General features: G+C 36.4%; 1 protein-coding gene and 1 non-coding gene across 2 annotated transcripts; one reads left to right on the top strand and one right to left on the bottom strand.

The window, feature by feature from the left end:
- Nucleotides 1–1,212: 1,212 nt before the first annotated feature.
- Nucleotides 1,213–1,284, top strand: TRNAT-UGU (transfer RNA threonine (anticodon UGU)). Its single transcript has one exon. It is a non-coding gene; the product is annotated as a tRNA-Thr (tRNA).
- A 10,578-nt stretch (nt 1,285–11,862) lies between these two features.
- On the bottom strand, nt 11,863–16,639 carry LOC111986058 (uncharacterized). Its single transcript, XM_024017695.2, has 3 exons — nt 16,288–16,639; nt 15,832–15,988; nt 11,863–15,029 (listed from the first exon to the last, which is right to left on the bottom strand). Exon 3 carries the CDS (start codon nt 14,979–14,981, stop codon nt 11,961–11,963), a length of 3,021 nt encoding a protein of 1,006 aa, XP_023873463.1. The 5' UTR covers nt 14,982–15,029; nt 15,832–15,988; nt 16,288–16,639; the 3' UTR covers nt 11,863–11,960.
- Between the last annotated feature and the right edge of the window lie 289 nt (nt 16,640–16,928).

Here is a 16,928-nt window from a genome sequence, read left to right as displayed (position 1 = left end):
TATTTAAAATTATAGATGTATATGAGAAACATTTATAAGTGTGAAAAAAGTGAAGCCAAAGTATATCAATGAGATTAGCATAAATTATGAATGCTTAGGCCTATTTTTTTAACAATTCATGTCCTAAATAAATAACTTTTCAAAATAAATTATATATTTCCTGGAGTATGTGTTGCTTAACAATAACAATATTCATAAAAGAGATCATGTATAAATAAGTAAACAATCAAACTTTAATATGTATTCTCACATTGAAATAGAGTGTTAACCATAATTGATAATAGATTATAAAATTAGTTTTCAAGATTGTAAAAATTTTTTATGTTTTTATTTTTTATCAAATCAGTTATCCAATAAGGCATTTGTAATTTTATTTTATTTTTTGGGATGATGATATAGTGTAGAAATGAAACTTATGCATTTGTTTTACTTATCATTTGTACTATTTTGTTTTGGTTAGTAATGTTGGGATTTGTATAATTTTAAAATTATTGAACAATTATTAATTTGTTTAACTAAGCTTTTACTTAATATGAGTAGTAAATTCAAAGTAATGTATTTTACATCAAGTAATTTGATGCATGACTTTTCAAATGGCAAATACATCTTGTTTTCTTAATAAATAAATAAATCACATGAAAATTCGGGTCAGCCTAACCCAATCTACAACCCGATTGACCCGACCCAACCCAACCCAACCCGCCTGTTTGGCACGTCTAATTGCTTGGAGTTTCAAGCCTGTGTTTGTATTAAATTTTTTATTAATTTTTTTAAACAAACTTATTTGTTGAAAGTAATAAATATACATTTATATTAAAAAAATTATAAAATTGTACATAGATAACTAAAGTAAGCGTAAATTTGGATTGGGCGTTTTGCTCAATTCATGCGTTCTGTATTTTTTTAGCAAGTCATATGAGTACTATTTACGGATTACTAAACTTAGCAAAATGCAAATTTCTAAATATATATGGGTCTCACAATACTATTTACACTTTTAAAAATTATTTTGTTATAATATTTTTAGTAATAAATTTTTAATTTTTAATAAATAAGTGGTTTCTTAAAAAAAAAAAAAAAAAAGGGGGGGGGGGTTAATTTATAGTTTAAACCCACGGCTCTAGGAGGTACAAAAACAGTAGCGAGTTTGACAAAATGGCCTCTACAATTTAATTCTATTATATAAAAGACAAGCCTAGTTCTGACAAGCAAGCCCCTATAGCTCAGTGGTAGAGCGTCAGTCTTGTAAACTGAAGGTCCGTAGTTCGATCCTGCGTGGGGGCAGTTAATGTCTTACACGTGTAGTATATTTTCGTTGTTGTTTGTTTCGATTTTCATGTCAGGTACTTTTACTGTTTTACACGTGCATCCACTGTAAAAATAGTGCAATTTACCCAGTCACATCACACGGTTAAACACTGTAAAGGTAAAATTATTACTACAGAGTGAGGGACCACATTTTGGGAAATCATCACAACAGGAGGTGAATTGTCAACCGACCGACACCTCTCACATCAAATCAAGCCATCAAGGAAATAAAAGTAAACGCCTTTCGGCTACGTTAACAAAACGGGTCCCACCACCAGTGTCTTTTTGATTGACGTGGCATGTTTCTATTGGTGAGAAAGGACACAGTCCTGAGAATCAGAGTCGGTGTCCAACACGCCCCCCTAAAAAAATCTAGTTGAGGTTCACAAATCACAAAGTACTTTAGTTACAAGAATGGAAATGCATCGTTTCTTAGATGGGACCAACCAACATTTGCACGTGGATCCCACTTTTTTTTTTTTTTCCTCTAATTAATATCTTATATTTATGACATAATTTTTCAGACCATGTTAATAAATGATGGTCATAGCTCATATTATATATATATAATATGAAATTTATTATAGATCATAGCTCATATTTAGTTACAAAATTTATTATTGTAGTACTAATAAATTTCATAGATCATAGATCATAGATCATATTTAGTTACAAAATTTATTATTGTAGTGCTAATAAATTTCAAAAAGAAAAGAAAGTTTCTCTGTCATTAGTGAAAGTTCCTCTTTGAACTTCTCCTAAGCTGTAAAATATTTGGTCCTTACCTTTAGGTGTCTTAGAGCATTCACATCAGTATGTTCATTTTACACATCCATTTTTACACTAAAAACTTACTTTTTCTATTTTACACATTCACTTTTACAAAACACCCACATCAATTCATTTATTTTATAAGATATTTCAATAAAATATTCATTATACTCTATTTTTTTATTATTTCTCTTTACCTATCTGCCTTAAATACCCGCGCTCTCTCTCTCTCTCTCCCATTTTCTGATTTCTTTTACGCTCTCACTCTCTCTCTCTCTACACCCATCTCTCTGGTCTTCTCTTCCAAATCATCCGCCACAGCTCCGACCACCAAACGCCACCGATCCACTATCGAAGCTCCGCATCACCGATCTCCACAGCCCCGCATCACCGATCCACCACCAAATCACAAAACCCATCCGCCACAGCTCCAATCCACCAAACGCTACCGATCCACCACCAAATCTCCACCACCGAAGCTCCGCATCACCGATCTCCACAGCCCCACATTACCGATCCACCACCAAATCACAAAACCCATCCGCCACAGCTCCGATCCACCAAACGCCACCGATCCACCACCAAATCTCCACCATCGAAGCTCCGCATCACCGATCTCCACAGCTCCGCATCCACAGCTTAGCCGATCTCCGAGCTCCGATCTACCACGCTGAAACCGATCTCCGATCTACGCTCCGATCCAATCTCCGACCTGATCTACGCCACCAAATGCCGCAGCTCCGAACCACCGCTCCGATCCACCACCAAATCTCAGCCGATCTCCGATCTCCGTGTTTGTGTATCTTTATGTTTTTTTTTTTTTTTTAAGCAAGTGTATCTCTGTTGATTTGTTTGGATGTGTTTGTGTGTGGATGTGGTTGTGTGCATCTTAGGAAAAAGAGGAAGATGAGAAGTTAGTTTACTGAGTTTGTTGAGCCGAAGAAGAGAGAGAAAAAAATGAGCGAACGGAAATGATTAAAATATTCTTTACACGAGCTACAGTAACCATGTATATTTACACGGTTACTGTAGCTCGTGTAAAGAAATACACATTTTTATACAATTTTAGAAGAGCTGATGGAGTGCATTTTTTAGCAAAAATGTGTAAAAACTGTGGTTTACATGATTTTACATGATTTTAAAGACACTGATGTGAATGCTCTTAGTCCCTTAGGATAACAAGTTTATCCTTAAGGTTTGTGGTTTTTTCTTTCAGGGTTTAGGAAACAATGTAGACATGGATGAACTCACAAACCATTGCAATGGTTTGTCAATTTTTGACAGAGAAAGGCCAACCTTCGATCTTGAGGAGGATATGGCTATGCCAGAATTCATCATTGCTGGTAAGTTCTACACAAGACGAGCTTTGAACATGCAAGCTATTGCTTCCACTTTTAAGCCATTGTGGTGATCAAAAGATGGTTTTAAAGTTAAAAATATGGGCAATCACATCATCCTCTTCACTTTCGACAACAAACTAGAAGTGGACTCCATTCTTTCAAACGAACCTTGGAGCTTTGACAAACATCTTATGATGTTGCAACGCTATGACAAGGATACTCCAGTTGAGGACCTGAATTGCAATCGTACATCCTTTTGGGTGCAAGTTCATGACATTTCAATTAGATTCATGAATCAAAAGGTGGCGGAAGGAATTTGTAGCACTGTTGGCACGATCATTCGGAAACTGGATATAGAGGTTGATGGAGGGAGTTTTATGTGGGTCAGAGTCAGCTTAGATATCACTCGCCCACTAAGTTGAGGAAGAATGGTGTCAATGGGACAAGGCAAAGAACAATGTGTCTCGTTTAAATATGAATGACTACCAAATATTTGCTACTGGTGCGGCTGTCTCAACCATGATGATAGGGACTACGAACTTTGGCTTGACAGTGAAGGTTCACTTAAAGTAGAAGAACAGCAATTTGGACCATGGTTACGTGCAGCACTTGCTAGCTGAGCACAAAAAAATGTAGTTTCTGTCCTAGAATTTTTTAAAAAGATGACGGAAGGAGGCAATTCCTTTCAACGGGCTCCGTTTATAGTAAGGCGAGCTCAGTTGGTTTCTGCAACAGCTACTACACCACCAGTGGCAACGCAAGATGGGGAATAGCATCACGTGGAGAATTCAATGAATCAGGTATTTGATTTGGTTACAATTGACACCAATAACTAGCCCCCAGTTTTTGCGCAACAACAAAATCAAACCAATCTGTTTGTGCATCAAATTGAGGAGTTGGATTGTGCCTTAAAGAATTTTGATTTGCCAATAAATGAGGCGCGGCCTGACAACCCATCAACAATTAATACGGACTTAACTCTTCCTCAAAAGATTTCCAATTCAAGGCTTACTCCATCTGAACCATTGCCTGCAGATTCTTTCCTTTCTAAGCTAGCTGAGGTTGATGAGGGTATATCCAAATTAAGAGCCATGTCAACTACAATAAATGACTTGCTGAATGCAAATAATTCATTTTACGTGCAATTAGATCACACAATCAAGGGTCAATCAGAGCATGTAATTAATGGGGAAACAGAGGAAACGGCTAGGGTTTGCCAAGGCCAGGGGTCTGAAGCTCATGCAACCCCACGTGCAGACACATCAGTAAAACAAAACACACAATGCTCACAGCAAGAAAGAACATCGAAGCGTCTGAACAATACCGAAGTATCTAGAAGCAATGACAGAACTACAAGCATAGTAGAATTGGGGTTATCAACTAAAAGAGTTCATGAGGGGCACTCTTATCTCAATGGTTTACCAAGCAAAAAACGTGTGGTTTCTATTGAGATTAATTCTATTGCTCTAGTAAAGGCTAATGCTCAGCCCTGCCCATTGCAATGAGTCTCTTAGTCTGGAATTGTTGTGGGTTTAGGAACCCACGTATAGTGAGGGAGCTTGGAGATTACATTCGGGCAAAATATCACCTGTTGTGTTTTTAGCCGAGACATGGACAAATGATGCTAGGCTAGATCAAGTGTTACGTAATTTTGATTTTGTTAATAAATGGTTAGTTCTCGATGGCAATAAAGGAGGTGGTTTGGTTTTGTTATGGAAGGAAGATATTCGAATCACAGTGGAAGACTCGTCAAAGTATTGCATTGATGTACTTGTTGAGAAGAATACCTCAGGAGTGGCGTTTCACAGGTTTCTATGGTGAACCAATTACAACTAGAAGGCATGAGGTGTGGACTAAAATTCAAACCCTTAATAATAAACCACACATTCCTTGGCTGTGTGCTAGGGATTTCAATGAAATCACAAGACAAGAAGAGAAAGTGGGAGGAGCAATTCGAGCACACAACCAAATGCAAGCCTTCCGTGATGTTCTTGATGAATGTGGTTTCATGGACTTGGGTTTCATTGGGCCAAAATTCATGTGGAGTAAGCATTATACTGATGGACATTTGATTTGGGAGAGACTTGACCATGGGTTAACTACTAATCCATGGTTCTTAAGATTTCCTGGCACTTGAGTTTACCACCTACCTTGCCTCTCATCAGATCGTTGCCCTTTGCTGATCAATCCATCAGGTATTGAAATTCCATCCAATAACAAACCTTTTCGGTTTAAGGAGATGTGGTTTTCAGATAGTCGATGTGGAGAGGTGGTTGAAGCAGCTTGGAGATCATGTATATCATTGGATTCAGATTGGGCAATCCTTGGGAAAATAGACAAGTGTGGCAAAGATTTGTTGTGGTGGAATCATAATGTCTTCGATACTATAAGAAGAGAATTAACCAAGGCAAGCCAGAGCTTTTGCGATGACGACGTGGGGAATATGGTACTAGCGAAATTAGGTTCACCTCCATAAACTTTGCTGCACGTCGAACCATATTGCACCACAAGCAAAAGAGAGGCTACAAGAATTTACTGCTACGCTCCCACCTAAGCCACCAAGAACAATGAGGACCAAGGAGATATGGAAGCCACCTGATGCAAGCTGCTTCAAAATAAACTTCGATGGAGCGATTTTCAGGAATGAAAACAGAAGCAGCACAGGTGTTGTTATTCAAGACCACGCAGGCTCTATCATCGCCTCGTTAGCTCAGCTTATCTCCCTAGCATATCAACCAACTGAAATCGAAGCAATTGCAACAGCTCAGGCTTTGGAGTTTGGACAGGAAATAGGTATAAGTGGAGCAGTCCTTGAAGGCGATTCAGAATTAATAATTAAATCCTTGAAGGTAGGTGGAAATACCATAGCTTCAATGGAGCCACTAATTCAAGATGCCATTGTGTTTTCTAATTCTTATTCAAAATTGCAATACTCTCAGAGCATCTCCAGCAAATTCATCAAATTTTTGTACTGTTTGGAGAATGAACAGTGACTTTTACCTTTATTTACCCATTTTTTCAAATACATTTTCCAACATATTCTCTATCACATTCTTTATCTCATTTAAATATTATTTTTTCATTTATTATTTATTATTTTTTTAACAACTACACATCTTCTAACATTTTTTTATTCAACACCTAATTATTATAATAGGAAAAAAGCATTTGAAGAATGAACAGTAGCCCATCAAGTCTGATGGGCTACTATTCATTAGCTAAAAAAAAATTGAGGTATAGAGAAGCTGTTGGAGCATGAACAGTAAAGATTTGGAGCATATATTCTCTATATTTTGGCTATGCATACTCTATTGGAGATGCTCTCATTATAGAAGAGAAGGCAATAGATTAGCACATAGTCTAGCTAAATATTCAATTAATGTCTCTAACTATGTAGTTTTGATGGATAAAGTCCCCAATCCTTTACTATATGTTGTTCAACAGGATTTAGCCAATTTGGCGAATCAATTTCAATAAAGTTTTAAGCACATTCTCAAAAAAAAAAAAAAAATGTTGTGGTTTTAAGTTATAACCTTACTCAATATCTTTATATTGAAAGTGAATTTTGATAAATCCATCATTAGATTATATCTTTTTCTTATAATAAATTGTTTAAATTGTGGGTTCTAGTTAACTCAATTAATAAAGTCGCCGATAGTAGTATAAGAAATATGGGGTTCAATCTCTGTTTACACCAAAAACTAATTGGTATCTTAGTCTAATGATAAAAAACAATTATCGGAAGCGAACGTCATAAGTTGAAATTCTTAAAAAAATAAAAAAAGTTTAAATTGCAAGTTTTTGTAGTTTAAAATTATGTACAGTGATGTTTATATTATTTTGTAGCTAAACTGTCTTCTTCTTCTTCTTCTTTTTTTCTTTTTTTCTTTTTTTTTTTTTTTTTTTCTTTTTTTTTCTTTTTTTTTTTGGTGTCTTGGGTGTCACTCAAATTCAAATTTACCCACTTCTAGGCTTTATTACTCTTTTTATTCTATGTCCTTGGGAGTCATTTAAATTCTAATTGAACGCACCTCTAGTCTACACTACTAAACTATAGTACTCCATTAACAACTGTTTATTACACTAATTATCCTGAATAGGATACTGCAACTGTGCAACATGACACTTTCTGCAGATTTCACGAGCCATGCACGTGGACTGACCAATTGTTCAGTGATTGAAGATTACTACAGTACCAATGAAGAGGATATGATAACTGATGAGGCTGTCCAAAAGCTTCTTTTAAAACTGGCATTGGTTTTTAAAGGCTGGTACAGTGTTTTGTTTATGCATAAATGTTGCTGGTGAAGGTCTGTTGTGTGTTTAATGGTTGATTACAGTTATGTTTTGCTTTTAGACTGCAAATAATAATCACGCCTACAGGTTTTTAGGTAAGAAATGAATGAAAAGGTTCGCTAAATGCATGCAATCATGTTGTTGAAAAATGAAAATGAAATGGTCAACGTGAATATAATAATGAGAAATGATATGTTTATAATATTTTTATAATAAATTTTAAGTGACAGATTGTTATTAAATATTATTAGTGGATAAAATAGTAATTTTATTAGTGAATTTAAATTAGAACCAATAATAATTTACCATATAAAATTTGTTGTAAAATTGTTACAAATATAACACTTCTTATATAAGAATTGATAGGATAGTAAGAGGACCCAGAAGTCGGAAGTAAAAAAAAATGACAAAAGTATATGTCTACTTATTTAGGGACAGAAGCAAACAACATTTCCAATAAACCAAAATGGCCTTCAGATGTGTCTGCTTAATTTTATGACTGAAAATTTTTACCACTGAGCCAAAGAGAAACAGAAGTTCTGACACTTATTCCCCCTGCTGTATACTTGTTCCTTCTAGGATTTGAATCCGGTATTGCACCGGGTGTAATACCACTAATTCATCTCACATTAATTTTTACCATCTTATTTTTTAATTTTAACTTTTTAACTTTTTTTAATTCAATGGTTGAGATTGAAAATTGAAAATCTCAGCCATCCAATGTTATTACACCAGGTGCAATACCCTAAGTATTGCACCTGATCTCAATTATTCCTTCTATTGTACCCTATTACGCAATGTTTAGAAATCACCGGAAAATGAGATCATTCCTACACTTGTCAAAGAAACAAACAAAGAAGAAAAAAGAGAGAGCATTCCTACATGAAAGAAATTTGCCAATAGCAGGAATATCATTGAAAAAAGTGGAACTTTGCATATTTAAGAAAAACGACTAAACTATTGTGCAGATGCAATAAGTGTTAGCAATATTGTTTGGTTGCATATATTATTGTTACTATCAATAAGTCTCACATTCCGTACAGATGCAATAGGTGTTAGCAAGACTGCTTGCTTGCACGGCAATGAGATATAGCTTAACTAGTATTTCCTCTTCCCACAATATATAATGGGATGGAGGGTGAGGTCATGAATTCAAGATCCATTGAGTGTGTATGTAACTTAAAAAATAAGAATAGTAAATAAAATAAAAAGACCTTCATGTATGCAAGACATTTTTTTTAAGCAAACTGAGAAGAGTTTGAACAACCTGAAGATTTAAATTCAGATCAACTTTCTTGCACTCGACAATACCTGCTGGTTGTGCTCTATACAGAGATAAGGCATTACCCCTTCCCACAAAGATTCTGGGCCTCCACCATGATTTATAAATATTCCCAAAAATGAAACAACGCCAATCCTGCTTTTGGCATAATCCATCATTCAAAAACACTAGAAATGATGGTTCTGCAATCAAAATTGTAGATACCAAATTTAGGCACCAATGCATACCTCTATCATATGTTAATATGCAAATTACCTTGAATATGAGTATTATCAGTGTAAGTTATATGCATGCTTGTATTACACATGATCGATAGTGATTTCAGCATGACATCAATGGTCAGGCTATAGTAGAGAAGATATTGAATTGAACAAGATATTTGGGTATGAGTGCATGAAGCTCCAACTGAGTACTTTTCGAGGTAAATCCAAACTAAGATTAACAAAACAGTAGTAAAAATTCTCCAATATCTTCTTCAGTAGCCTAACAGCACATCTTTAATTAGAATAATTTAGATCACCAATTATAATTTCCTTCTAAAACTGCAGACCAACTTCAGTTATAAAATTTACTTCTCAAACCAAATCCACATGTCAAGCAATCACAAAATCACGTAGGTTACAGAGAATGCTTTCTTGCATGTTTAGATGAATAGCAATGGAAAAAACCAAAAACAAAGACAAAAAATGAAAAAAGGCCTCCAACAATTACCATCTTTAAGCTATATTGCATTACAAGGACAATATTAACTGAAGTATCAATTTTGGAGACGCAGAGGATTTAGACAAGAACTATCCACAGATTCTTTAACAAGCCCATATTTACATAATTTTTTAAATACCAAATTGAAGACCACCTCAGTTTTTGCCACAATAAGGAATTTTTATTTCCTTATTAGCACCTAAAGAGGATATTAATCGCAAAACATTATCTATGCAGAACTGCCCAAGCATCTAGAAGAATCTGAAAGTCTCATGATAGGTCACAGGGAATGTAACTCAAAAAACATTAGGTCCCAGTTACACAAGAAGTTAACAATGTAAAAAGAGATAGACATGCCCGTTTGGTAACACATTTTCAGACCGTACCTTTTCAAATGTACAGTTTTTTTTTTAAATTCAATTTTTTCTAGGTATAGCTTGTACAGACAATCTCATTTTCAAAAGACTGAAATATAAGCTTTAACAAAGGGGCACATCATTAGGAAATACTACCTAAAGCCTAGTGAGCCAGTTATTGATTTGGTGATATAGGAAGTGGTACCCTGTGGAGAGGTCAAGAGTTACAGTATTCGTCAGGGCAGTATTTGCAAGGACGAGGCAGGCACTCCATAGAAGCTCTTTGGAAGGGGTAGGGTTGCAATCTTCTATCATTTAACCTAAAAGTGGAAATAACTACTTAGCAAAGATTGCTTCTCTCTTACCATAACTATTCACAATTTTCTAGTGACATACCATGCTCCTAGACTCCTAGTCTCTAATAAGAAATTCTACCCCTCAAAACTGAGTACTTCCAAATCAGGTGAGTATTGGAAAAGGCTGTTGGATGAACCAGCTATTTAACAAATATGATGGCCTTATGAAACTATGTTTAAGTTCATATTACTAAAAGACGGTTGAAAGTTTACAAAATAAGCTCGCTTTGCAAGCATAGAGCAAGTCTCCAAATAAAGTTAAGCATACCTAGATATGTCACTTGCATTGCATTGGGCACTTCAGGTACAATATATGGCAAAGAAGAAAGTATCAACAGAAAAATCAAGAAAACTGAAGATTTACACCCAAAAAAAAAAAAAAGAGTAGAAAGATTTCCAGAACTGAACCTGGTTAGTTAATGTTGCCAATCTTTCTAATTTGGCTCTTTCAGCAAACTCATGATTTCCGAAACGGACCTGGGTCAACCACTAGCCAACGTTTTATCAGAATATTATGATCTTTAAAAATTAACTTGCATAAAAGTAATTTCATTGATCATTCCCATCTGAGAGAATCTAATAAGGATGAATGCAATGGTTCCTGTGGTTAAATTTCTACACCATTAAATATGGACCATGCAGAACATTTACAAAATTTCCGTAGAAAAACAACAGTTTCCCCATTCTTTGTCCAACTGACTAGTATCTATTTTCTTGAGGTTGTGACTGCTTTCACATTGTCAAAAAAATAACTGTTATTAAACAAATATATCTTCTTTTTTTCCCAAAACTGCTGGAATCAGAAATGAAGTTTCATATCTTACTTGAACAGGAAAATCAGCATACACAATCAATTGCAAACTAAAACATGAATTCCTAAAGGTAAAGTACAGAAGCCAACATGGGTGTTATTGATGGCTAGAAATTCTTATCAAATATATGACTTAATTGAACACCACCGGTTAACAGTGCTTGTGTAGACAAGAACTTACTACGCTGTTGATAATAACTACATTAAATAAAATGAGTATTAGATAATGAAGAGACTACACTGTTATGACAAGGTCAAGATTTCAGCATCAGTATAAATGTATAATAGCCTATTAAAAGTTGCAACAAAAATGAAAGCATTGATATTAGATAGATGCAACCATTCAGCTACTACAGTTTTCAAACTGATAACTTTTGCAATTGGAGATCAAATAGATGGTCTGAGGGTATGCCACATGCTAAACAACCAAGTTGGTCTCCATCTACCATTAGAGCCACAGTTGTAAAATTAAATACCCAATCAACAACATGTAGCAGCTATAAGATCATAACCAAAGTGTCCATATATAGTAATCGTCTGAAAATGACAGTCAAGATTAGGCCAATAAATGTAATTTACATTAATGTAACAAAAAGAGAAATTTTTTAGAAATTTAAGGGCATCTAATTGAGAGTTAGAATGGTATAAAAAAAATTCCTCTTAAAAGTATACAGCAGTTTTATTGGCGAACTTTGTATAATTCTAGAGTAAATTTTTTGCTTACAAGAAATATAGAATCTATGGTGAAGTATGAATTTGAACATTTGCAAGAAGCCTGGTGAGTTTGCTCAGAGTTTCACGAGCAGAGATTGTATCTGGATGATCTTCACCACAAATTGAAGTTCTAATAAAAACTGCCTTCCTAATTAGATCATCTCCTATATCAAATTGTCCCCCTCTTAGCATTAGTTTAGCCCTAGTTTCTAGCACAGTGGCTCTGCATAGAGCCAGTTCCTGCCAAAGGTAAGGATTCAACTGGGCATTAGTCTGGATGGGCCTCCAACAAAGGGATTTGTCCAACCACTTCTCAACTGGGATAACAAATGCTTGGTCCGCAGCTTCCAAAGCATTGGTACATAACCGCAGAAGTTCTAGAGCGGCACTGCACCGAGAGAAGGTAATGAATGTCCGGATAGCAAGAGGCAAAACCACTTCTTTGACAAGGTATAGCAACTCTGAAACTTTGAGCTCAACAACTACAGGGTCATGACCAAATCCAAATAGCAAGAAACACGCAGCCCAGATATGTTCAGAGTGCTGAGATATTGACCCACGACCGATTACAGCTTGAACCACGGCTTGTGCAGCTCCATTTACTCCTCTTTTGCGGGCATAAAGCTTGACGAGCTCATTAATATGGACATAGCCTGGCTTTGTACTGTTTCTTGCAATATTGAACCTTAACAACATGGAAGAAGCCTCTGCTTCTGATCTCTTGTTGTATGATGAAGTATAACCACAAGTTAAGGACTGCAATAATTTTCTCCATAAACGGGTTCTTTGATGCTTTTCCGGTATCTTGTGAGCAGCTAGGGCTAATAGGGAAATTGGAATTGCAGCCGGTGCAAACCAACCACTTGCCTGTACCATTCTGGTTGCCAAGCACCTTGGCCCATCAGCATGATCAAATATTGAGAAGCATACCTCAAATAGTTGAAGAAGGAAGGTGTTTCGTCTCAACAATTGAGCTTCCCTACCACTCCATGACAAGTCCTTCAAGGGCATTCTATTAGTGGTATCCAACAGCCTACTTGGAGTTATAGGTAGCTCAGACAGTATTGCACCTGTAACTGCAAGACCCAAAGTTAACCTTCCAACTTTCTCCTCTATAGCCCTAAGGGCATCAAGTTCTGCAATTGAGAAGTCTGTGACACTTCCTTGCATTAAACTCATGGCCTCAATGCCAGACAAGTATGAGAGTTTCAAAGGTTCCAAGTTCATCACGCGAGGAAGACGCGTGGATATTAATATGTGGGACTCTCCGCCAAAACGGGGAAGAAGATCCATCACAAGTTTGTGATCCCACCAATCCTTTTCACTCTCTAAGTTATCAATCACCACCAAAAATGGTATGCTTCGCATAAGCTCTTTGCGGACTCTAGAAATGGCTGCCTCTTCCTGCTCTTCAAAGTTTTTTATTCTGTTTTTATCTAAGCAATTTTCAATCCCTACATCAACTTCTAAAAATGACCAGAGGTTCATATAATTCTGTCTAATATACCTGCTTTCTCCACCTATCCATAAAACCATTTTGTACCTCTGTTGATATCTGTAAGCAAATTCCAGAAGAAGTTCTGTCTTGCCAATTCCTGAGTCCCCTGATATGCAAGCAATTCCCTTCCCATACAAAATCTTCATTGATCTTTTTCTCCTTGCATACCTTCCACCACCTTTTGACCTCTGTTGGTGTTGCCTTTGAGGAAAACCAGTACCTTGCATCTCAATCTCTTTGTCTGACTCCTTCCATACAACTGGTTCTTTTCCCTTTCTGCTGCCACTCTCAAATTGTCGTTCCCTCCGTCTTTCATCCAATGAATTGCTCTTATTCCACCCAATTGTCAAATTCTTTCGCCTGGGTCTAGCTTTAAGCTCAAAATAATCTCTTTCTGAATCTCCCGTAACATCACCAAAAAGTATAAATTCCAGCTCAGAAAGTTCTTTTTTCCGACCAACGAAATTCTCATTTCGAGGTAAAGGAAACTCCTCTTTTTCTACCTTTTCTCTCCACTTAGTCAATCGCTCTACAACACTTCTCCTTCCTAATCTTGTTGCTAGTAGTGTGACTGTCCTCAAAATGCAATCTCGCCAGTTACCATCCTGAGCTTCTAGTTTCCATTCATCAACCCGAGAAAGGCTATGAACAGCTTCTTTCCACTCTTTCTCCAAACCTCCGTACAAAACCCATAACTCTCCCCCATGTTTTTCCCACAGCTCTCCTCTCTTCTCAATTATATCCCGGACAAGGCAATCACCTGGACTCAAGTCAAAGAATATTGGGACCAAAATTTTTTTGCCTGAGAAAAACCGCAGCTCCTCAATGGTATACGGATTCCTGAAAGATTTCCTTGTCAGAATTACTACCCCAAAAGAAGAGACATCCATGGCCCTCTCAACAATTCCATGTTTGCGAGTGTTCCTACATCGAGCTCTGTCAGATACAAAGCAACTCATCCCTTGGACCTCCAGCTCTGCACGTAGCCAATTAGCAAACCTCAGTAGAGAAGGTTTACGTCCATGCAAACCTATGAAGACATCACAGCTCCTCATTCTGTTAGAGGAAAGTGAAATGGAACTGGGAGTATATGAGGTTTGGTAGCTTCTCTCATGCATTCTCTGCTTCTCTCTGTGCCTTGAATAACCATTATCATGGTCATGGTTGTAACTAGATGGAGTGCTGTTGGAGATGCCAGTTAAGGAAGATATATGTTCAAACTTTTGGAAATTACCTGAATTACAGGCATCTTGGATCACTGACATGTCTGACAAGGTATTTCTGACATATGCGTGAGATTCAGGTTCTGGATTTCCTGAACTGCAACTAGGAGGATCAATACTTGAACGAATGCCATCACATTGACTGTTGGAGTGTTTGGATTCTGATAAATGACATGTTGGTGATCTAGGAGAGAAGAAGGGTGACTGATTTGCTGAAAAGAATACCGAAGATGATGATGACAGATTCCTTGAAGTCGTGACTGGTAAAGACCCAAACCTGGAGCTATCTTCTCCGAGTTCCATATTTACAAACTTTTGTGCCATCCAAAGATATCAAATCCTGTGCATGCGCTCCAGTTATGAGGAGCCTCTCTAAAATAAAAATAAAAAGTATGGCTTTAGCAAATCAGGGATCTTCCCAATATGGTAGAAAGAACTAAAAAATGCAAGTAAAGTGGAATACTCTTTCCATGATTATTATTTTAAATGGCTTCGAAACTTGCATTGACATCCTAGCAAGTAAATGCATAACAACAATGGAAGAAAACAGCGTTTTGATATCTCTCAACATGGAAAAAGTGAAAAAACTTAAAACACCAATGCTACAATCTAGTATGAGCAGAAGTAGGCGGCCACAAATTTTACTTATATGGTTATCTTCAAAGTAAGGAATTTTTTCAGACCCTAGTAATTACTCGGATAATAACAATGGTGCCAAACAGTGTACATCTCTCAGCAAGGAAAAACATGAAAATTTAAATCCCACATGCTATAAACAACTAAACAAGTAAGAGTAGGCAGCCTCTGAACGTACTAATATGGTCAACTCTATGAATAGTTTCTCAACGGACAAGTCTCCACAGGTATAAGAGGACAAAATGAGGGTAAGAAAATACCTTTAACAAATTCATGCTTCTATGATCCATATACCTAATTTAAACTAACTATCCATCTGTGAATAAAATAGACTCACTTCCTGGAATTGAAGAAAAAAACTGTAAGGCCATCAGTAGGGCATTAAGTCATGATCTTTAGGGCATTGTAGATCTAATGGAACTCTTAAATGTACAAATAGCTTTAAACAAAAAGACCCACTTCTAGATTGAACAGAATTTGATAACACCATTACAGAATAGAATAACACTTCCATAATAATTCAGATCTAAATACTTACTAGGCTTCAAATCACAAACAGAGTCTCAGTAGATTCCATCCTTAGGCTTCAAAAATCAAATAACCCAGTTCTTTAAATTGAATGAGAATCCCAAAAGAGTTCTTTTTTCAAGTAACCCTGAACGCTCTCTGCAATCAATGGAATGAACTTAACCAACCTGCAAAGACAGGAACTAGCTTTATCACAACACATAATTACCACCAAAAAAAAAAAAAAAAACACATAAAGGGGGGATATTAGTATATTAGAGTACTACTTTAAGCCAAAGGTCGTAACTTTTCAATCAGACAGAAAGTTTTGACAATGAGAGAGACATTGATGTGAAAAGGGATGCCAAAAAAAAAAAAATCGGGTTTTTACCATTTTCAGATAGATTTGAGAGAGACCATATTGAGAAAATGATAGAAAACGAAATATTTGGTTGAAAAAAATATATATATAGCAAAATTGGCTCACCACCGCTCACTATTCACTAGCCACTAGACAACTAGTCTTAGTCTAGTCTATGGAGTATCGCTTCTTGCTCCTCCATTCAAGATCTATGAACTCTTTCTTTGTCTTCAACTCTGTTGCTGGCTGAGGAGGAAGGGATTTCAAGGACATTGCCGAGAGGAGATCACTGTTGGGGAGGGAAGTGAGGAGTGTTTGTGTTGGTTTGTGTTGTGTTGTGTTGTGCAGTGCTTCTTTGTTGGGGGGAAGTATGGTATGGTATCAGTATAGTTAGGCTCGGTTGGGTCCACAACCATTTATAGCACTGTACAACTGTGAAAGTGCAGAAAATCCACTGTGTTTGCGGCATTCGGATTCACATTTTTGAAACCCCTTTTGATTTTTAGTCACTGTTGTATCTATGGGTGGTTTTACTTGAGAAGCTTGTCCTTTTCTTTTAGTGAAAAGCCTTTCTTTTTGCAACTCCAAAGAAGCTAGTAATTTTTTTGGACATCCTCAAAATTTTCCCTCTTCTTTTCAACAATTCTTTCAAATAAATAAGTAATAAGTAGCCACCAAAACACTTTCGCGAGGGCGCGCACACACAAATATAATCTTTTTCATAACTACTAATGTGGTAAAATGTGATCGGTGTTAATAAAAACGAT

Source organism: Quercus suber, unplaced genomic scaffold (genome assembly GCF_002906115.3).
Source record: "Quercus suber isolate HL8 unplaced genomic scaffold, Cork oak 2.0 scaffold_365, whole genome shotgun sequence".
NCBI lineage: Eukaryota > Viridiplantae > Streptophyta > Magnoliopsida > Fagales > Fagaceae > Quercus > Quercus suber.
The sequence above is the reverse complement of the archived record's forward strand: the minus strand, read 5'-3'. Positions and strand labels throughout refer to the sequence as shown.